At 40.0% G+C, this 23,749-nt stretch overlaps 1 protein-coding gene across 2 annotated transcripts; it reads right to left on the bottom strand.

Annotated features, from left to right (window-relative positions):
* Positions 1 to 13: 13 nt before the first annotated feature.
* Positions 14 to 20,130, bottom strand: Arpp19 (cAMP regulated phosphoprotein 19). Of its 2 annotated transcripts, none has more exons than XM_050125132.1 (4): positions 20,033 to 20,130; positions 19,794 to 19,848; positions 5,596 to 5,718; positions 14 to 1,760 (listed from the first exon to the last, which is right to left on the bottom strand). In XM_050125132.1, exons 2-4 carry the CDS (start codon positions 19,836 to 19,838, stop codon positions 1,590 to 1,592), a joined length of 339 nt encoding a protein of 112 aa, XP_049981089.1. In that variant the 5' UTR covers positions 19,839 to 19,848; positions 20,033 to 20,130; the 3' UTR covers positions 14 to 1,589. The 2 variants fall into 2 exon arrangements, with proteins under 2 accessions (XP_049981089.1, XP_049981096.1); XM_050125139.1 differs by having other exon boundaries at positions 20,029 to 20,047.
* Positions 20,131 to 23,749: the final 3,619 nt, after the last annotated feature.

The following is a 23,749-nucleotide window of genomic DNA, read 5'->3' as shown; positions in this document are numbered from 1 at the left end:
CATAAACCACAAGTAAAAGTAAAGTGATATTTTATTAAAATGACATGTATAAGAGAAACCTAATTTTAATGTTTTACCTACTACATAAATCACTATAATTGTTATAAGCCCAAATTCTCCTAGTTCCTTCTAATTACTTAAAATTATTTACCAGAATTCAGCTAATCCTGACAGTTTCCTAGGCCAATCTTTTCAACTACTTGCTTCATTATAAAGTTCCCTTAGGGATAAGAGTGTAGTTCCATAGTACAGTGCTTGCTAAGCACATGTAAGACAGTGGTTTGATCCTCAGCATAACAAAAAAAACCCTCACAAAAGTCCTTTTATTTAAGCAAGTTTAAAAAGTAAAGACAAGATATAGATATGTATGTTCTCATATAAATGGAACGGCCCAACACAAGTCACAGACGCAAAAGAGAGAAGATGGGGTTTGAGAAGAACACGGAAGGCAGAGAATGCAAGCCTTTAACTTTAGTATCCCCCAAAGTTGAGTGTGGAAGTAAAAGTTTCTACATTAAGAAAGTTTATATAAATTATATGAATTGTAATTTTTTGTAAGAGTCAAAATGAAATGTTCTGCATAGAACAAAAGATATGCCTAAGCAACATATCATATTTGTACAAGGCCACTGAAAGTCATGAATATTAGTAACAAATAAAAATGCTTAATTCTGTATCAGGGTGAGTAGATTTTAGTTTGGTATTCTAATAAGCTCAAGATTGTAAACTATTCTTATACAAAAGCAGTAATGGTGGGCAGATTTGTGTAGGAAGTCTTGTGCTTCTGGTTGGCACATTATCTACTTTCTAATATGGTGAAATTAATACAGACATTTGTAAAAGGTTGTGCAAAACTATTGTATTTACAAAAATGGCACAAAAGTGAATGCAATAGTCAGTGCACATGCACACCCATTCACGTCTTCAACAAAGAAAGCTGTCTCAAGACTGCAGAACCGAGGAAGAGCACTAGCTTCAATGACAGCTGGTAAGCACTGGAGTCACACAAGTCTCACCACAACGGGCAAATATCGCCCAGGTAAGATGCTCTTGTTAAAGCTGAAACAGCAGGTTTAAGGCCGTCAAGTCCAAGCAGTTATTCAAATCTTTTGCAGCCCATTTACTTGTGTTTGAATTATGTGACTTGTCTTCCAACTTGTGGTCTTAAACTTCTGTCTTACAAAATTCAAAAGGAAAATACAGAAGAAATCAATACAACAGAGGTTCTATTAAATAAGAGTAACATACAAAGCTGTAATTACGAGGAAGTAAGGAAAGCTAGAACATTAAAGCTGTAAAACTTGCTTGCTACTTGTTGGAGCCAGCCCTACACCAGCTAGGTAATATGTACAATTATTATAACGTCAATTACTTAAGTTGCTGTTACATGTCCTTTGCATCAGTGCACTGTAAACTAACCAAAACCTCTACATATGTATGCTCCCTTACGACAGCAGCACACACTACCACTATCTGCAAAGCTGTCAGTCTCAATGACAGAGTGAGTGAAAGGAAACAGAAAGTGGGGAAGGAACATAGTAAGGAGAAATAAAGGACATTAGAAGACTCATGCAGTTCAGCTCTTTTAATCAGCCAGCCAGCTTGCTAGCAACCAGGGATGGTTTCCGCTGAGGAAGGTCCTGTGGAGTGGGAATGTGGTCACCAGTGACCTCTGTCTTATCCGGGGCTGCAGCAGGAAGCTGCTTGTTCTTCATCTTTGCTTTCGCCATGTTGTAATCCCCAGAATCAAAATACTTTTGCTGCAAACAAAAAACAAAAAATTAGATTAGAGTTTAAAAGTTCTTCATACCATTGGACTGATTTTGGATGGAAAAATGAAGAAACCATAGGCCTCTAACACCATGATAAAACTGTAACGATAGCTTAAGGACAACCAGGGGAATTTGCTTGAGGTCTGGCTTATATCCATTTCTACTGAATGTCTGCTATACATAAACTAATGTTCAAGAGCTAGTGAGAGATAAATGGTTAATTAAAATCAACCATCATAACAACTTTTACAATCAAAAATAAGGTTTGGTCATTAAAGTCTGGGTTTGGCAAAATGAAATAATAAAATGATGATATGATGGCCTGGATAAATAATGAGCAGAAAAAAATTTCTCAGACTTTAGAGTCCCTAAAATGAAGTAGCTGAGACTCACAGTTAGCATAAGGCTACTGAATGGCCTAGGAAGCAGGTCTTATTAGCTGGCTCCCCCTTTTTGGTAAGCCAGATCTGTGCTATGGCCAATGGATCTATGAATAGAAACTACTTTTTGGATAGCACTGTACAAGTTTTATATGGAGCAGTTATCAGTGAGATGCAGTCAAGGTATGTCTGAGGTTGCTGCAGTATCATTTTTGTATGATGCTTTAAAATGAGTGTAGAATTCTAATGCCCCTAAATCAAGAAGCTGCTTCTAGCTAAGAATGTGTGGCACACCTGGAATCTCTGCATTCGGGATGTGAAGGCAGGAAGACAGATGCTCAAAGCTTGCTTCAACTGTGCGAGACCCTGTCTTAAGGAAAATGGAGACTGCTGACATATGGACAACAAAGCAGTCTGGTAAATTTCTTATGTGTGTTACTTAATTACAAAGTAAGAAACTGAACACTACAAACTAAAATAAATAAATAACTATATTTACTTATTTACTGGGTATGTGTGTCAAGAGAGTCTGTGTGGAGGTCAGAGGGCAATTTTCACAGTTGGTTCTCTCATTCCACCTTGTGAGTCATGGGGACTGAACTAAGGTTGACAGGCTCGGCAGCAAGATTCTTTATCCTCTCTCATCTTGCATGCCTAAGCACCATAAAATTTCCTCCAATTTAATGAACTCAGTTTCTAACTAGAACTGTTTTATACTAAAAATATTAATCATTTATCCTTTTAAGGATCTCATTTAATTGCATATTGGGATGCTCTGCTGAAGAGAATACACAATTCTCAATTTGGAGTCTGTGTAGCAGGAATATGAGAGCAAGTCTGAAGTCAGCTTGAGCTACTTAGTAAGCTCCAGGTTAGTGTGAGCTATACTAAAACCCTATCTCAAGTAATACAAACTCCTTAAAACCAAATAAAATATACTTTAGATCATATGGAAGGCAATCTTACAAAAGCCTCTCTTCATATTCATTCATTCATTCATTCATTCATTCATTCATTCATTCATTCATTCATTCGAGAAAATGCCTCTTGTAGCTCAGGATGCCTGAACTCTCAAGTACTGACATCACATACATTCCACCATGCCTAATTTCCCACTAAAACTGAGCAGCACTGACACTATGTATGTGATTACCTAACATGACAAACTTTCAAGTCATGTTTATTAGAACTGGGTCCTCCTCAGTCTTGGTACTTTACAAACCTTACAAATACAGAAAATCATGCGCTAGACTGTTCAAATCCTTACCCACTCTGATGGGCTATAATTCATCAAAAAGTGCAATGGGAATATTATATAACACTAACTTCATAATACCACCAATAATACAGAAATAGATCTGTATAATAATACAGAAAAAAATCTGATATGGTAATTAAATGCAATTTAACCCTCTCAAATAATAAAGAAACAAAGTCTCTTAGCTTGTTACTTATCATGGCAGAAGAAAATTGAAATCTAGAACTCTGTGACTCAGACTTTAAAAAAAATTCTAAAACAACAGCAACAACAAAAAAGCTTACTTCATTGACAGTCTGAAAAAATACAGACTTAAACATTCACATTTCAAATTATATAGAATTATTTGATTCAAGTGGCATTTACTTCATTTCCAACTGGTTACATCTACAATACCAACTTTAAGATACATTAATTCATTAAGAGAGACATACATGAATCTAATCTACATGGGAAGTAGAAAAAGGCAAGATCTCCTGAGTAAATCTAGAGCGTGGGGATCATGGAACAGGGTAGAAGGGGAGGAGGGAGGAAGGGAGGGGAATCAGAGAAAAATATATAGCTCAATAAAAAAAGAAAAAAAAAGATATATTAATTCTGCTGTGGAGAAACCATCTCTTAACTAATACTAATAACCAGTCAAGTGCAAACATGAATTTGATGCCCAGGATTATACATGATTATGTCATAGCTGAAAATATACCTAATTGTGCAGTACTGAAAGCAGACAGTACATGAACATTTTCCACAGCTAGATTCCTAATGAATGCAGTTTTCACTGTGAGATTTCTATTTACCCAGTACAGATTTTTACAATCATGATTTTATATAACCACATATTCTATTTTGTTGACTGATTATAACTTAGTATTTCTCTGATGATGAACAATAAGACTGCTTCTAATTATAGTAAAAGCTTTAAGAGGGGAAAAAAGCTTCAAATTTGAAGGTATTTTTCTCATACTGAATTATACTCTAATGTTTATACAAAACAAGTTATCTATTAGTTACATTTAATTTCAAACTCAGCAGCAGGAATTATTCTAAGTATTTTCCCACTTTGGCTAAAGTTAGTACGATTTCTATCATGCATGTAAACAGTCATTATTTCCTCTGTTAAATTCCTTTACTTAGAGTCTGTTAATGTTTTTTAAGGTCCCGATATTTGGAATAATTTCCCTACTAGATTCTGTTTTATGGTACGGAAAATTTACATTTTTCTATATTTAACATAATTGTCTATATATTATTTGAAAGATGTGAATCCTTTCATTTCACAAGTTTAAAAACATGTTATTTGTTGGTATCTTTAAAAATCATTTGTTAAAAATCACTTTTGGAGTTCAGAGTTGAGAAAATAGTTCATATATAACTATGGTGCACACCCACAGACTTGTTTTTTATATATAAGCAGTGGATACCAATACACTTAAGGTATTTACTTAAAAAGAAATATAAAAATCTAGCATCTTCTACAATAAGTAATTGTCTTCCACATATACTTCCTCATTCATTGTCTGATCCTCATATAATAAAGAATTCAAATGTGCTTTAATCCTAATTTTCTAATTTTTTTCAAGCAGAAGGAAGGAGTTGAGGGGAATTAGAAACAAACGAGTAGCACTACGGTTTCAATGCTAAGAGATAAATGTTTTCATTAATTTGAACTACTAAGATTATAATGTGCAAATTGGATTAAAGAAACTATGAAGCAAATTAGATGATTTTATAAAGGATTGTAAGCCTCTGGATGTTATGTGGGGCTTGCTTTCTAATAGGTAAGCTTTAGTAAGGGTGTTAGGGTAAAAACGCCAGTTTCTAGACATCGGTTCTTTCTGAAGAGAAGAGGGAGAAGGGTCATAGAGAAAATACAGGGCAGTTTGAATTATGCCTACAATTAGTTCCTTACAAAGGTGACAATATATCAATAGTAAGTGAAGGTGGTGGTTACAGGACTTCTCTTACATTATCATCTGTACTATGCTACATACTCGAAATATTTGTAATTTAAAACATTATAATTGATTCTTTTCATACATATTCATGGTATGAGGTATGTAAAATATTGACAAAGACAGACACACACACCTGAAACACAGAGATAAAAATGCAGACATTCACCTCACAGCCTGTCAGCACATTGAGCTCATCTCCCCATGAGGGAAGACATTACTCAACAACTTACCCCTTTCTGCAATCGCTTCCTTAAGAAATCGGACCCGCCAGGCTTTTGTCCCAAGTGTGGGTACCTTGCTTTTAATTTTGCTTCTTCAGCTTTCTCTGGACTAGTTACTTTATCTTCCATTTCCTGAAATAATTTCAAGTAAATTATTTCTATTAAAACTCAGATTTGAAAATAATTCACCTTTTAATATCTGGATTCTGACTTTTGTTGTTGACTGCCAAGTAATCCAGCCTCTAAGACCAAGCAGAGGAACCTTCTAAGCGCCTCTGTCTTCCTTCTCGAATGTCCCATGTGACAGCTCTATTATAGCTGTGATGCATGTACAACACCCCACACACTGGATAAAAATACCGAGACAGCTCAGCTCTCAAGGCTTGCAGTGACTTTCAGTCATGTATAATACATTTCTAGTTAGTCTCCTTCTATGGACTCTTCAGCTCTCTGTCTATATTTACAGAATCTTCTTAATACCACCACAATCTAAGGCCTTTCTGATTTCCTATTTATTCAAAATCATGTAGAATTTTAAACTCCTAAGACTCTTTACTAGACATTAATAGCTGCCCAAACACCAGCATGTTTTTCCTAACTAAATGAATTCAGAAGACCTTGAATCAGTCTGTAAAGGAGAGAAATATGTTCACTAATCCTCACATCTGGCTGGATGTGAGAGATTATGCCTTTAATCACAGTACCCAAGAGTCTGAGGCAGGAAGACTGTATAAAGTTCAAGGCCAGCCTACAGTGAGTCCCTATTTCCTACCAACAAAAGGCAAATTCCATTCATGTCGAAGAGATCACATATTTTTAGGTATCAAAGTACTTTCTAAAAAGACTGTCATTAAATTTCCCCTCTTGGGCTAAGGATTAAATTTGGAGGCACTTGGTTATACCTCTGGTCCTGTCACTGAAGATCATTTTCTCAAAACCTATCTTGATTTAGCCCACATTCCTCAAAATGCTATCTTTACAGAAAAGAATTTATTCATCATATCATGTCAAAAACGATAAATCAAGGAAATCACAGGCTTCCTATTATGGGAGGTTGGGCAGCTGGCAAGGGCAATTTTAGCTATCAGACTTATTCTGAATGGCAAAACCTCACTTTGGCTCATTTTGAATCTCTATGGTTATTTGTGAAGTAAAAATAGCCGAAATGTTAAATCTATAAATGTCAAGCCAACTGTTCTTACATAGCAAGTAAATAACTTACTTAGGAACCTTTCAATCCCATGTATTTTTTATTTTTTAGATTTTCCTCAAAATCACATTTATACATATTCTATTCCCTTCTGTATTACCAACACTTGGCCCTCAACAACTCCTTTATGCACCTCGTTTATGTCTTAGATGATTTTGAGGGAAAAGGTGCTAATGGCAGATACCCTTTGTTTTCTAATCTCTTTACATAAACCTGCCTTTTCTGTTTCAGATGTCCTACTTCTATCTTCTAGGCTGCAGTTTCATATACCTATGTTGACTTCCAATCTCTTACTGTAGCCATTCACACATATGCTTCATACAAAATTTATCTGTGTATTCAGCACAGGTAAGAGTCTAAATAATGATTTTTCCAGTCCTTACATTTAAGAATGGTATGTTCAAAAGTTCAAATGTGAGGTATACAATACAAACCCCGGGTAACTCTCATGCGTAAGCATATCAACATGCTGTTTATTACTGTCACATTTAAAAGCTAAGCCTTCATAAGCCCACTACTTCAGCTCGTATTCAAGTCTAGTTGTATGCCCAAGTAAAAACAAAAATTAACTGCAATATCACCATTCGTTAAGGAGTTTTATGTCTGTCTTTGAGACAGGGTTTCATTCTGTAGCTCTGGCTGTCCTGGAACTATGCAGACCAAGCTGGCCTTGAACTCAAAGAAATCTACCAGCCTCTGCTTCCTGAGGGTTGGGGTAGTTCCTAATTTTATGCATTATTTCTGTCTCATAAAGTGTAGAACCTAACTAGGTAAAGATATGAAGATACTGCACTTATGTAAAGCTGGAGACGCTAAGACAAAAATAAGGTATGCAGTTTAATACAAGGCGTGCTAGAGCCTTAGCGACATCTAGTGGCTGGCTGCTCACCCTTCACTACACAAATCTACTGCTATCCACTGGCATTCTCTCAGAACTGCAATTTCAAAGCAAAACTGGATGCAAGAACCTATTACTCTTGGGCTTCCCTGTCCAGTTAGCCCATTTTAAATATTGCTACTGAAAAGGAGCCAAAGGCAACTGCTGCCCTTTAGTCCCAGAACTTTCAAACCTTCCTGTCACAGAATCAGATTTTCTTGGGCCAAAAAGATTACACAGCAGCTAAAGAAGCTTGCCACATAAACTTGGCAACCTGAGTTTAATCTGTCTCTGATGGTGGTTGGTGAGAACCAGGTCCTGAGAGTTGCCTTCTGACCTTCACGTGTATATTGTAGCACACATGCACCCACACTCAGGCTCACACAAGAAAAAAAAAATGAGGCTAGGCTGGTCGTCTACATATCCAGTTCCAGAGGCACGTCTACACAGATATTCTCATTCTCTCATATTCTCTCTCTCATATTTTCTCTCTCGTATTCTCTCTCTCTCTCTCTCTCTCTCTCTCTCTCTCTCTCTCTCTCTCTCTCTCTCACACACACACACACACACACACCCCAAACCCCCTTCTTTTGATAACTACTTGAACCTAGGACCTCAAAAGTTTGAGACCAATGAGACCTCATCTCAAAACAAGGAGAGGACGACAGGGAGAAGACAGAGGTGAGAGGAAGTGAAGGGTGGAGGAAGAGGGGAATCTAATTCTTGACTGTCCTTGCCAATACGTAACACATTATCAATAAGTGCTGCTAGTACAATTTCCTAGATGAAGTCAAACTTTCTGTATTCAATAAGAGAAGGAAAGATATGAAAAAACAGACCTAAACTACACTTTAAAACAAAGTGAAGCCCTATCAAGACTTCCACAATACTTTTCATGAACCATACAAAACCATTCTTAATTTACTGCAGAAGTTTTAGGACCTTACATTAAATAACTCCAAGTTGCTGGACTTTCACTAACATTCTAACACAGCTACAGCTACATATTTGCTTATATCGATATAAACGTGTGGGGGTGGGGTGCTGTGGCTGCTGGCATTCAGCCACTATTGCTCTGCTCTACATGCTTCCCCAAACAGTACAAATAGAAAGCTAAAACTACATTTTCCAAACTGTATTCTAATGAGGTAGCCAATGGCAGCCACAACAGATTTAAAAAAAAAGTGTGGGAGAAAAGAACCCATTCTTCTCTTGACCATGCTGCTACAGAGTTCCTCCAGTGGGGTATTCACAGATAATCAAGGGGTCTTGTAGCAGCTACATGGCAGTGGGGTAGAAGATGGCAGGCTCCAAACAGGACTTACTCCTACAGTCAGAGACATTCTTCAATCTCTGCCTCTGGAAACATCTTTTTATTTCTCCCTTTGTCCTTCCAACCCTTTCAAGAATTTGTAATCTAGCACCCCAAACCATTTCCTTTCTGTTTGAACTATGTCAAGTAGCTTTTGTTCTTGTCCTCTTCATACGATGCTTAATAAAAGTCAAGTGGAATAATTTATACCTGTAGTTATGCTAAAAATGGAAGCAGACTGAATTTGCTATGATTACAGGTTCTTGACCATCAAAGACATTCTCGAACATTTAATTGAGCTAAGAAAGAAAGCAAACTGAAGAAGGGAGAAAAAGATTTGAGAAAAAGAGAATGAAATATAAAACAAAAAAATAGGTTACATATGCATCAAATATTTATACCCTAGATGTCTTTTGCAGGAGGGGGTAAAGGGAGAGATTCAAGGTCAGGGATGTCGCCACGTCAGAGAGCACAGAGGCCCTAGACTCACAATTTCCTGCATCTGAGAGGGAAGGAGGTAGGCAACAAAGGGCTGGGGTGTGGCTCAGTACAGAGCACTTGCCAAAAATGGGCAGGGCCCCGGGTTCAATTGCAAGTGCCACAAAAAACAAAATGAGACAAAAAAGAAAAACATACATCAGGATAGTGTTTTTAATTTACATGTTGTAATGTGGAAATCGTGATGGGTTTATACTGACTGTCAAAACATGATAGGAACCATAATCTCTAGGTGTATCTGTAAGGGAGTTTATAGATGGTTAATTAGGTAGCAAGATCTACCCTAGATGTTGTCAATATCATTTTATAGGCTGGGGCACTAGACTGAATTTTAAAAAGGAAGTGAACTAAAGAGATGGCTCAATGGTTTAAGAGAAGTTATACAACCATAAGGACTGGAGTTTGGATCCTAACACCTATGTAATAAGGCACACATTGTACAAACACTTGCCACTCCAGCTCCAAAAAAATGTGATGTCCTCTTCTGGACTTCATTGTGCACTTACACACATGTTCACGCACGCGCGCACAGCGTGCACACACACAAAATATGAGAAGAGGATAAAGGGAGAAAAGAAAGATGAACACCAACATTCATCTCTGCTTCCTGGCTATAGCTGCATTGGCTCATGCTACCAGACATTCCTAGCCATCATGGAGTATATCCTCAACCTCTGAGCAAAAGTAAACCCTTCCTTTAATGGACTTTTTTATCAGATATTGAGTCAGAGCCACGAGAAAATAAATTAATACATAAGTGATCTTTTATTTTTTTCGGGACGGGTCTCTCTGTGTAGCCTTGGCTGTCCTGGCACTTGTGCTATAGATCAGGCTGCCCTTAAACTCAGAGAGATCTGCCTGCCTCTACATCCTGAGTGTTGGAATTAAAGGCATGTGCCATCACCACCTGGCTTGCATAATAAAGTTTTAAATGGGGCTAACTAAACAAAACTAAAGCATAACATTTCCAAATTGGTAGTTTAGTAGTGAAGAAAAGAAAATCAATAGGGAAAGTTAATAAAATAATAACGGGACTAGATACTACCACATAGCACCATAATAACAAAGTAAACATGATTTGCTCAAAATGAAAAAAAAGGTGAGATGAAAAATAAAAACAAACAAACAAACAAAAACACTGAAAATGTCAATGATCACAATAACCATAAAAGGACTGATGGACCTGTCCATTTAAATCTGTAGCTGGAAGCCAAGAGAGACACTCATGCCTGTAATCCTAGTATTCGAGAGACAGAACCAAAAGGATTGCCACCAAGTCCATAAGCATGGTCAACATAGCAAGTTTCAGGACCGCCTGTTCAAAATGCCAAAAATAAACAAATAAATGAACAGATAAAAATTCAGATATAGAATAAAAAACAACAACAAAAACTAGTCACTTACCAAGTAAAATTTAAAAATGACAAGTAGAAAATAAACAGGGGAAATAACATATTAAACAAGCCCTAATCGAATGCTAGTGCACCTATATTGAGTAACATAGATACTAAAAGTATTATTAGAAATATATAGGACAGCCAGGTGGTGAGTGGCACGCCTTTAATCTTAGGAGAAGGTGGATCTCGAGTTCGAGACTAGCCTGAACTATAGTTAGTTCCAGGATAGCCAGGGCTACACAAAGAAACTCTGCCTCAAAACAAACAAACAAACTAACAAACAAACAAAACAAGCTGGAGAGATGGCTCAGCACTGCCTGTTTTTCCAGAGGACGGAAACCACGCGGTGGCTCAAACCATCTGTAATGAGATCTGGTGCCCTCTTCTGGCCTGCAGGATTACATGCAGGCAGAACACTGTATACACAATCAATCAATCAATCAATCAATAAAGCGAGCTTAAAACAAACAAACAAAAAAAACCCACAGAAATACAGAGCCCCTGCTCTCTGTGCAGTTCCCATGGCGGGCATGGGATGGCAAGTGCTACTTACTGGTACCCTACGATGAGAAGGTACAAGCCTGTGTGTTGTATAAAATGAACACAGGTGCCTGATCGTGCAAGTAGGTCCCAGCACCACAACAGGGATCAAAGATAGTCAGTGTTGTTTTATCCTTTGAAGGAAGGAAACCTAACTGGCACTAGAGGCCCACCCAGGAACAGTTCTGGTTGTTCCGTTTTTTTCTCTTTTTCTTCTCTTTTCCTTCCCTCCCTCCCTCCCTCCCTCCCTCCCTCCCTCCCTCCCTCCTTTCTGAGACAGGGTTTCTCTGTTTAACAGTCCTAGCTGTCCTTGAACTAGCTCTGATAGACCAGGCTGGCCTCAAACTAACAGAGATTTGCCTGCGCCTGCCTCTGGGATTAAAGGTGCCACCACCACCCAGCAGCAACAGAGCTGTTTTACCCGAGGAATGAAAGTCTGGGGTCTGGAATTTCCCCCTTGGAGGAGACTGGCATGGCAGTAAGGCTTTGATGATTTCTGTGATGATTTCTGCTGTTTCAACTATGAGCAATGTCAGGAGCAGAGAAGTCATTCAGGTTACTGTGGACTTTGCTGCTACAAAGGATAATTTCTAAGCAGACCCTAGGAACTTTGGTCTTTCTTATGTTCATCAGTGAGCAGTTATCAACTTATTATGGAAAAAAAGGCTTGAAATCAGCACATTTATGAACGAGGCAGCTAGTTCACCATTAGCTGAGTGTGCTGGCAGAATCACTTGAGTATGAGTTCGTTCAATGTCAGCCTGGAAAAACTTACTGAGAGCTCATTGTGCCCCATCCTAAAGCTGACAGCACTTACTTACATTTATTTATCTTACAAGTACTTGGTATTACAAAAAAGATCCCAATAATTTCTTTTACATGTATGTATGTATTTATGTATGCATGTTGTGTGGGGGGCATCTGCATATCACAACAACTGAAGTGTGGAAGTCAAAGGATAACTTGCAGGAGTTGGTTCTCTTATTCCACCACACAAGATCTGGAGATCAAACTAAAGTTATCAGGCTTAAAGGCAAGAACCTTAACACTCTAAACCACCTCATGAAGCCCTGATAAGAGAGGGAGGGAGGGAGGGAGGGAGGGAGGGAGGGAGGAAGGAAGGAAGGAAGGAAGGACGGACGGACTGATTACGTATGCCAACATTCCTAGTATTCAAGGATTTGTGGAAATTTATGGCAAGTTCAGGGACTGCCTGGCTAGTGATACCTGCCTCAATAGAAAACAAAAGGAAGTCACACAAAGACTGTATACATTTGTACCCTTAATTCAACGGCAGAGCAGTTGCTTGGGTAGTATTAAGACCCGAGTTTGATCTGCAGCAGGGGTCAGGAAAAGGGCAATAAGCAAAGAAACTAGTAAGAGCCAAGCAGCCTCAAACTTCTAGGCAAGATTACAAGCTTGAGGACAGCTTGGACATTCTAGAGATTTCCAGGCCAGCTGGGGATACAAAATGAGACTGTTAAGCAAAAGCTTAAAAACTGGGCATATGTAACCCTAGCGTGTACAAAGTGGAGGCAAGAGAATCAGGAATTTCAAGCCAGGATGAAATATATAAAACCAAGTCTTAAAAAACAAACAAACAAAAACAATAGTAAAGGAAGCCTTTAATCATACCACTTAGGAGACAGAAGCAGAAGACTCTCTAAGAGTTCAAGATCAGCCTGGACAAAAGTGCCAGAATGGACAGGGATAAACAGAGACACTCTGTCTTTAAAAAACAAAAAAAAATTCAATCAAACAACAATAACAACAAACCCCAACCAACCAAAGAAACTCAAAAAGCCCCCACAAAAGTAAAAGACCACTTGTCACCAAGCTTACTGACCTCAGTTTGATCCCAGGGTCCCGGATGGTAGGAGAGAACACTCCCACAAGTTGTTCTCTAGTCTGCCCATATATACTGTGGTAGATGGGCACTTGCACACTCATACTCACTCACTAATAAAACATAAAAAACTTAAGAAATATCAAACTCAGGAAGAAAAATAGTTTTAAAAATTCAAAGCTGATTTTGAAATTCTATTCTTTAAAACCTCTTGTGTCACATGCTGTGGATTATGCTCATTAAGAAAATGCTGATTGGCTGAGAGTCAGGTAAAAAGTATAGGTGGGTGATCAGACTGAGGATGCTGGGAGAAGAACGGTGGAGTCAGAGCTGCTGAGCAAGCAGGACGTGTAGAAAATGAGGTAACATGACATGTGGCAAAGTCTAAACAGAAATATGGGTTAATTTAAGTGTAAGAACTAGTAACAAGCCTGAGCCATTAGCTGAACATTTACAATTAATATAAGTCTCTGTGTGGTAATTTGGAAGCGGCTCCTGGGACAGGAAACCTCTACAGTCACAGGTTCATATATTTTAATAATACACACACACACACACACACACACACACACACACATATACCTATATAACCTATATAACTAAGTGACTTAACAAATAACGGTGGGATGGTTATAACTGTCTTCGTATAGTCTACACTTAGAAGAGAACCTAATCCTTATCGAATGTAAACATGAACTAAGATTAACACATGTATTTCTGTGAGTTTTACTATTAGAATACAATAGAAACACTTTGTTACTAAGGCATAAGCTATGAATACATATCTGGAAACATTCAAGAGCTAGAGTTCAGTAGCAAAGCACAATCTAAAATCCCAGGTTCAATAGATCAGCACCAACAATAGCAAAAGGCCTTTGAAAAATTATTAGGCCTGGGGATGTAGCTCAGTGGTACAGTGCTTGCTTCACATATGCATGATATTTCCTAGGTTCAATCTTTAGTACTGAAAAAAAGTTAAATGATTATTTTATATTCTAATAAGCTGATAATAATTTTATTGAAACATTTTTCAGCCTGTGGCTAAGTTACATAGCTCAGCAGTAAAACCTGGGCACTTGAATCAGTTCTCTGTCTGCTGAGCAGACATGTTCACTAAGGCACTGATGAATTAACAAAGGCCAACAGATCTTTAAAGATATTGTTAGGAAGGGTCAACTATCCGGGCGGTGGTGGCGCACACCTTTAAGCCTTTAATACCACCAGGAAGAGGCAGTGGATCTCTGTGAGTTCGAGGCCAGACTGGTCTACAAGAGCTAGTTCCAGGCCAGGCTCTCGAAACCCTGTCTTGAAAAACAAACAAACAAAGGAAGGCTCAACAACTGTTACGAATTTATAGAGTCACTTTTGTCCTGTAAATCCTTAAGATTTGCCAGTGCTTGGCATTCAATGACAGTAAGTAAAAGTCTCCAGAAGGACAATGTCTTTCTACTGCGTCCATAAAATGAAGAAACTTTCAACATAGATTTACCATCAGCTTGAGAATATTTGATGCCACAGAATTAATAGGTTCAGGAATCTAAGTTACAAAGTACAAATCTTACACATACTACAGAAGCAAATCTAACAAGCTGGTAGAGCTGGAAATGTAATTAACAAGGTTCTGGGTTTCCTCCCAAGCACCACAAGATGGGACATGACTGAAACCCCAGTACTCAGGAGGTACAAGTAATGAGGCAAGGAGTTCAAACTCATCCTGATTACCCTTTTAGTTCAAGGCCAGTCTGAGATAGGAGACCCCACTGGACAAACAAGAGAGAAATCTGTCTGGATAGAAAAAAAGAACACTATTAAGCCTACCAAAAATATCAAGATTAACTAGAATTTTTTAAAAACAGGGGGTGGGGGTGGGGCCGCAAATTTACGTGTACTGCTAAACACTGATATAAGGAAACAGTCATGTTACACATATGATTAGGGATGTTCAGGAAAATGTATTATTAGAAGACATCAGAGATGGCTCTGTGGTTAAAAGCAATGGCTCTTCCAGAGAACCTGGATTCAACTCCCAGCACATACAAGGTGGCTCACAATGGTCTCTAACTCCAGTCCCAGGTAGGTGATCTGATGCACTCTCCTGACCTTCCAGGGCACCAAGCAGCACACAGATACACAGACATACATGCAGACAAAACACCCATACACATTAAAACAAACAGCCGATGAGAGATAAATGTCATGTGCAAGATTTAAGAAGCCTCCCATGAAGAAGAGAATACAGTTTTTGCCCTCTGTGTCCTTTCTCATGGTTTAATGAGCTTAAAATGTCTGAAACTGAAGCAGCCATACTGCAGTAAGAACTGAGGTGCTAAGAATGGTGGAGCAGCAACAAAGGACATAAGGATTTTGAAAACCTCAGAACCACTATCCCAGTCCTTGGGCTAGCCTTTTGGGCTTCTTTGTCAAGAGAGAAAAATAACTAACTTCTATCTTGTTTAAACTACTATTAGTTTCATCTTCCTGCCACATGTAATCAAGCATAACTCTGATTACAGAAAAGGCATGTAGGATTTAGACACACAAAGATGTAGGCAAGCAGGTTTTGTCTAAGGATGAAGGAAGCATCAGTAAGAGAATGGAACAGGTGGGCAAGAGAAGATGAAGCAAGAGAATGTGATGAAAGGAGCTGGTGAGCTTGGACTTCATCCTGTGGCAGACAGTCGGGAAGATAAACTTACCCCCAGCCTGGACTGTGCAAGGTCACCCCCCCCCCCAATCCACCAATAGGCAGCCCTTGAGAGAACAGGAGGTTTTTCACTGCAAATCTATGTAACAGTTCTCTTCTTTTTACACCATGAACAAAACCACCAGGCCTTGATATATATTTGTATGGGGGAGGGGGGTTGCTCGTTTATTTTTGAGATAAGGTCTCTCTACATAGCTCTGGCTGTTCTAGAATGCACTATGTGACCAGGCTAGCCTTAAACTCAGAGACCCGCCTGCCTCTGTCTCCAGTGTACTGGATTTAAAGTGTGTGCTACACACCTGGCCTGTATCTTTTTTAAAAATAATTATTTTTAAGTTTGTGTATTTTGTCTGCACGTATGTCTGTATACTACTCATGTACCCTGGTCAGAAGAAGACATTAGATCCTCTGAAACTGGAGTTACAGATGGTGGTGAGCCACCATGTGGGTGCTGAGAATAGAACCAGTTCCTCTGGAAGAGCAGCCAGTGTTCTTAACTACCTCTCCAGCCTGGCCAGGTGTTCTTTAATAGAGTATTTCAGTTGGGAGCTCTACTTCAGCTAATCAGTCTAAGCCACTTCACCTAGCCTGAGTAAAATAATCTCTAGAAACCTGCTACTGGCATCTTAAAGAAACAAAACAAAACAAAACAACAAAAACCCAACCTGAGCCCAAACGCACATAAGCATTATGTATTTAGTCTTGTTCATATTTCTAAAGTGGATCAAAGTTAAAGTTTCTATGCTTTATCACCATGGGCTCACTGTATTATACTCGACAGCTTCTGTTTCCTGACTGCTGGGATTATTAGGTGTGAAGCACTATGCCGAGCTAGAACTAATTTTAAAATTATCTTCAGTTCTAAATAGTTAAATGACCTCACAGCTTATGTTAAAAGGAGAACTTAGTCATCACATGGCCAATGGGGTAGTTAACTTTTAACAACTGCTACCATTTCTCAATATATTTAGTTTCAGCACAATACCAGATATAATGAATAGTTTATACATAGGCTGTGTTTCTGTTTAAGACTGATACAAAGAAACAGATACCTGTGTTTTTATGCTCATGCCTATCTGATTGCCTTCTCTTTAAAAAAAAATTTGCTTTCAATTTTATAACCATTGGTCTGTGTATTTCTTCTGTTAACATGAGTGTGTGCCATTTATCAGGGGTAGAAACAGTGACCTTGTCCTATTCCTTGCAGGGCCCCGCTATCTTAAACTTTTAAAGACAACAAGCTAACAAAAACCTTAAAAGTATTTTTAACTGAATACTTTGGCTATAATTGAAAGGTCAATGGGAACAGAGACAATAATCAACTTTTTAGGTCATGTAACTGTTCTTCCAAATAGAAGAAACAGGTGATTTGGCTCACTAGAACACAGAAGCGACTTTGCACATTTTCCTCTTGTTTAAGGATAGTGTTCATGCCTCAGGCACTTAAAATCTATAGCCACTCTTCAATTCAAAAAGGAACATCACATTCCCAACACCCTCTAATTTATATTAATGACATTAGCTAGAAACAAAGACCTTAAAAATGCTTAAAGAGAAAAAATCTTAAAGAGAAAACATTAAAATTATCCTTGATATTAGGTATTATATTAGGCTATTTTAATCAAAAGTATTTATACCCTAGAAAGCAATACTTAAAACTTTGGCAACATACTAACAAATCCTGTCACATAAAATTATTTTAGCTGGGTGTAGTGGCAGCTGGACTGTAATCCTTGAACTTGGGAGGTTTAAAGCCAGAGGAGCACTTCACATCAAAGGCAAGCAAGGGCTACAGAGTGAGCCCCTGCCTGAAAAATAATTAAATAAGGGCTAGCAGGACGGCTCAATGGGCGGGAGCGCTAGCCACCAATGCTGACAACCCAAATACTGGAGTTCTCATGGTAGAAGGAGAAAGCCAGCTCCTGCAGGTTATTCTCTGACCTCTACACAAACACCCCCAACATACAATAAATTAAAAAAAAAAAACACCTCCCACAGCATTATGTATCAAATTAAAACCAAGATTTATTTCAGTATATTTAAGACAAGATAGAGATGAGCTTTGAGTTCCTAAATCCTAAACAATTCTGAATACATTAAAGCTTACAATATGAACAGGTAATATTTAAGATTACTGTTCAGACTATAATCCTTAAACTGTATGCATTTTATTTAATTTTTTTGGCTTCCAAAATTCATTACTCAGCTGGCCCTCATGGCACAGGTTTACAATAACCTGAGTCACTTGGTGTCTGAGCCTAGAGGATCACCAAATTCAAGGCTTGTCTGGGCAACTTAGTGAGATCATTTAAAAACTAAAAACAAAAAGATTAGGGCCAGCATGGTAACCAACCAATAGTTTCAGGGCCACGCGCTCTAGCTAGCCTGAGCCACACCAGTTCTTGTCCCAAAAAGACAGCAGGGGCTGGGTCAGTAAAGCGCTTGCCCTGCACACGCATATTCTCTTTCTTCTCACTTGCTGTTCTCACAAAAGCAGAAGGGGACCCCAGGAATAGAGCTCAGAGGTAAAGCCCTTCCTTGCCTAGGCTGCCCCAGAGGCCCCTACTGCAGAAAGAAAAAGGGAAGGAGGAAGGAAGAAATCTTTCTTCTTGCAAAGGATACAACCAAATAACGTGTTCTTTATTATCTTTGTTTTCCTTTTCATCAGTTAATTTACAAGTATTGTCAGAACGGAACTATCACATGGAAGAAATTACACAGGAAAAGTTGACGTGCTTAAGAAGGTACGGGACGGGCACAGAGCACTAATCTACACGGCAACATTAAGTATAAGTCCTAAGAAAGTTTAGACAGTAGACCAAATCTCATTTACAGTAAAGCAGCTTGTTATTAATCATCCATTAATTAATTTGAGACAGGGTCTCATTATGGAGCTCCAGCTGGCCTGGAACTCACAGACATCTGCCTCCTTTTTTGCCTGAGTGCTGGGATGAAAGGCGCAGTTTGATTTTTTTTTTTTTTTTAAGAAAAAATGTTGGGAACTCACCCTAAAACAATGTAAGAACTGAGACCAAGGACTGTTCTCCTTTCTTAGCTAACTGATTCCAAGTACCCAGGAAGGCAAGGCCTCGGAACAATTAACAACTACGATGGAATGGGCAGGCAAGAGCCCAGAAAAACACACAGGCCTCGTATTCCTAGACGGAAGGCTAGCTCGTTTTTCTTCGTCAGAGAAAACAAATGAGCTGACAAAAGCATCCCCATGTTTCGAGAAATACCTGAGTAGTGAAAATTTGTAAAGCTCCATCCAATTCTCGAATTTTAGTCAGGTGCAAACCCCGGCAGCCAGCATTTGTGAGCCCGGGTTGTGCCAGGTTTCCATGATCTCGGCTGGGCCTCACAGCAGTCGTGGGAAGCGGACACTATCACCTGGACTTTACCGACACCGATCATGGGGGCGGCGCGGCTCACCATCCTGATCTAGATCTGCATCGCCCCCCTGAACGGAGACACCGCTTGGGGGGTTACCAGCAAGCTTACAAGTGGTCGGAGCGCTTCCGGGAGAAACCAACGTCCTAAGCAAATAAAAAGCTCACTATAAAACTTGGGTCCCTGGCATGGTCCCGAGGCCTGCCTCCCTCACATACTCAAGTGACACACCGAGGCACCGGGGAGAAGCGTTGGGTGTCCGAGCCTCCGGGGGGCCCCGGCTGCGGGGGGAACCGACCGCCTCGTGTGGTGTCGCCAGGCAGGTAGCCTCCAGCGGAAGGCTCCGTCGGGCCGCGCTCCCGCAGGCCCGCCGGCCAAGGACCCAGCCACACCGGCTTCCCTCAGCCCCGCCGAGCCACCGCCGCACGCTCACCTTCTGCTCCTCCGCCGACGCTGCCTCGGGGACTTCCGCGGACATGGTGCTCCTTCTGCAGAAGAGACGCCGGGAGGGGACTGATTACCGGGTGGCAAGGCCTCCCGCTGCCTTCTGCCTGCCCAGCTGCCCGCCGGGCTGGCGGCTGTCGCCTTGTGACGACGCGGCGGCCCTGCTCCCGCCCGCCGTGGCTCCCGCAGCCCAGGCCCGCCAGACTCCCGCGCCGCGCCCTTACCTACCTATCCCCGCGCCTCCGGCCCTGCGACGCCCAAGCACTTCCTCTTTCCCTCAAAGGTTGAGGCTCGCGCCTCACCTCACTTCCGTCCGTGAGCGTACAGTGCTTCCTGGGAATTGTAGTTTATCTGTAGCACCGTCTTTCCTCCCTTCTCTGGCCTTTCCAGACTTCTCTGACCTCCCATTTACCCATCTGCTTGCACTGTGATCTGCAGTAGCTCTGCTTCAGCTTAACCCCGTCCACCATTACTTCTTCAGTTCCCCCACCTTGTCTCAGCACAATCTTTTCTTCTTAGATCAACCTCTTTAAAGTTATCACAATAAATGCAGCATCATTAGACAGGAACTATGATCTCTTTGGTAATGTCGCCTTTCCTCTCTCATTAGCCACACTAAGGAGAGAGCCAATATTTCACTCTGAGATCGTCCCCAGATCTTGGTATTTCCTTCGTAATAAATAAGTAATGAATGAATTCAGCTTCCATTCCTTGTTCTTTCACGGCAGTTAGCTCAAAACACTGAGCTCCAGAAAGACTTTCTTAATTGCCAAGTCCTGTGGCTCCGTATCTACTGGTGATTCTACAAAGCATCATATACCTGCTGGCGCATCTGGTTCCAAAGAAATGTGCCTCAGAATTCTTGGAATAAAGTGGCCCTGTATGTTCAGCTCGTAGGAATTGGAAGGTAATGAATGGGGAGCAATCGAAAGGTCCTAATAATTGGATGTGGAATTCGGAAGCCATGAAAACTGAAGGTAGGCCCTGTGGCATAGGAATGTAATCCCAGCTGTCTGGGAGGTTGAAGCAGAAGGATGTCAAATTTATGCCTGCCTAGGCTATAGAGTAAATAAAAGACCAACCTGGGCAATTTAATGAGGCCCTATATCAAAAGGCAGGTATGGAGCTCCTCAGTGGTAGAGGGTTTTGCTGTGGGATAATGCTTTTGTACACTGTAAAGATTTGTCACTCATATTGGTTTAATAAACACTGATTGGCCAGTAGCCAGGCGGGAAGTATAGGTAGGGCCACCATGCTAGGAGAATTCTGGGAAGAGGAAAGGCAGAGAGGCAGTCATAAGCCAGATGCAGAGGAAGCAAGATGAGAATGCCAGACTGAGAAAAGGTACCAAGCCACATGGCTAAACATAGATAAGAAAGAATTATGGGTTAATTTAAGTTGTAAGAGCTAGTTGATAAGAGACCTGAGCTAATAGGCCAAGCAGTTTATAATTAATATAAGCCTCTGTGTGTTTATTTGTGACTGAATGACTGCAGAACTGGATGGGACAGAAACTTCCATCTACAGGGTTTGCTTAGTATGTACAAATTCCTATATTCAATCTCTCTCTATCTAGCACCAAAACAACATACAGAGAGGAGAGAGAGAGAGAGAGAGAGAGAGAGAGAGAGAGAGAGAGAGAGAGAGTGTGTGCTAGGAACTTAACTCAGTAGTTGATGGATCATTTGCCTGGAACAGGTTTGACTCCCAGCACCACATAAAACCAACATGGTGGGGGTTGGAGAGATGGCTCAATGGTTAAGAGCACTGCCTGCTCACCTAAAGGTCCTGAGTTCAATTCCCAGCAACCACATGATAGCTTACAACCATCTGTAATGAGATCTGGTGCCCTCTTCTGGCCTGCAAGCATGAATGTAGGCAGAATACTGTATACACAATAAATAAATAAATAAATAAATAAATAAATAAATAAATAAATAAATAAATCTTTAAAAAAAAAAAACCAACACGGTGATGCACGCCTGCATACCTATAGTCCTAGCATGGGGGGGGGGTAGAGGAAGAAGGGTCAAGAAGTTCAAGGTCATCCTCAGCTTGACCTTGAGGCTAGTCTGGGCTGTGTGAGGCTCTGTCTCAAAAATAAAACAAGACAACAACAAAAGTCAAGGAAAAACAAAGCCTCAACAAGCGCAGGATCTAACACAGGAAGACTTGCCTGGGACTTAAGTTTGAAAAACAAAGTGAGTCATAATACTGAATTCCTGTTGAAAAAGGAAGGGAAGGTTAGTCAGCCTTAAATAGGCACTCAACCAAGTGCCTGTTTATGGTAAAAGGGCTTCAGGGACTAACTCTTGGACAAAGATTTCCCTTGAGAATGGCTTGATTGCTTCACAAATCAAATGTAGTGCACACTTAGAATCCCAGAACTTTGTAAGCAGAGAGAGGAAGAATGTCAGTCCAAGGCCAGCCTTAGTTGTGCGTGAGTTCAAGTCCAGCCCACGTGGCATGAAGGTGTCTCCAAAACCAGAACTGCACAAAAAGAACAAAAACAACTGTGTGTTTGTCATTCTATACTGACAAAGTAACGGTCTAATATTTGCTCCCCAACCCATGTATTTGACCCCCATGTGTTTGTTATCCTTCTTTACTGACAAAGTAACCGTCTGATATTTGCTCCCCACCCCGATTTCTTTTTTTTTTTTTTTTTGAGACAGAACCTCTCATGTATTCCTAGCTATCCCAGAACTCACAGAAATCTGCCTGCCTACATGTGCCACATCTGACATTGTTTGTTTGAGACAGGGTCTCACTCTAGCCCAAGCAGGCTTGGAGCTCACAGCAAACCTTTTACTTTAGCCTCTCAGTGCTTTTCATTTGAGTAGAGCTATAGATGGAAGAAAAATTGTACTAGTTAGGCTAATGGACACATCTAACTAGCACTTTTAATTAATCAAATACAATTCACACAAAGACATATGAATAAACTTGAGTAAATTTTGGGTTAAGATGTGACAAGAAAAACAGGGGGAAAAAAGGTATTTGTGACCTTACAAAGAATCTGTTCAATCGGGTGGAGGTGTGGCGCACCTTTAATTTCAACACTCAGGAGCAGAGGCAGGTCAGTCTCTGAATTCAAAATCAGCCTAGCCTACAGAGTAAATTCCAGGACAGCCAGGGTTACATGGAGAAACCCATTCTCAAAAAAAAAAAAAAAAATCCCTACAATGAAAAAAAGCTTCTATGTAAAAATGACAAATTGATAATCCATTGTACCAAAAGTTTGCTTCTAAGCATTGAATCCTAATGATACTAAGCCTATCTACAATTCTTTCTGTAACTGTTACACAAATAATGTGTTGATAATAAAAACTCTGCAGGTTTCAGTGCACACATGCATGCATATACACGGAAAGAGAGGGGGGAGAGAGAGAGTAGGAGGAGACAGAGACTCTAAATATATATCTGTTCCTAAAAGATAGATAGTAACATTCATGTCAGAACAAATCTAATTTCTGGGAGGCAGGGTGATCAAATAAAAAATTCCTCAAAGGCAATGTCATGTCCTAGAACTGTCTGAGAAGCCATCCTTCCCCCAAGTAACACTGTCAACAGGATAAAGCCTGGCTCTGGTCCCAGTGTAGCACTCACCCGCATTAGGAGAAAAGAAGATGTTAGATGGGGTGGTACATGCCTGCAATCTCAACACTTGGGAAGCAGGGGCAGGTCAAGCAGGAATTCAAGGCCATCCTGCCTGAGCTACCCAGTAAGTTAGACCAGCTTGGGTTACATGAGTTCCATTTCTTTGCCTTACTCATATCAGTGTTCCCACACAGAAATGATGAAATAGAAACCAGGACACATGCACATACATGTAGTAGGAGGTCACTTGCTTGTTTCCTGGCCGCTCAGACACCGCTCAGACAAGAAATAACCACACAGAAACTGTATTAGCTTTTTTTTTTTTTTTTTTTTTTTTTTTTTTTT

The sequence above is a fragment of the Alexandromys fortis genome, unplaced genomic scaffold, assembly GCF_014885135.2.
Source record: "Alexandromys fortis isolate MF-2015 unplaced genomic scaffold, M_Fortis_MF-2015_v1.1 scaffold_22, whole genome shotgun sequence".
Classification (NCBI taxonomy): Eukaryota; Metazoa; Chordata; class Mammalia; order Rodentia; family Cricetidae; genus Alexandromys; species Alexandromys fortis.
The sequence above is the reverse complement of the archived record's forward strand: the minus strand, read 5'-3'. Positions and strand labels throughout refer to the sequence as shown.

What these genes read in the sequence shown, in the direction of transcription:
- Arpp19 (XM_050125132.1), bottom strand. Translation starts at nt 19,838, where the DNA reads ATGTCCGCGGAAGTCCCCGAGGCAGCGTCGGCGGAGGAGCAGAAG. An exon ending in CGTCGGCGGAGGAGCAGAAG is followed by an intron (nt 5,719 to 19,793) that starts GTGAGCGTGCGG and finishes AAATTATTTCAG; the next exon opens with GAAATGGAAGATAAAGTAAC. An exon ending in GGAAGCGATTGCAGAAAGGG is followed by an intron (nt 1,761 to 5,595) that starts GTAAGTTGTTGA and finishes TTTTGTTTGCAG; the next exon opens with CAAAAGTATTTTGATTCTGG.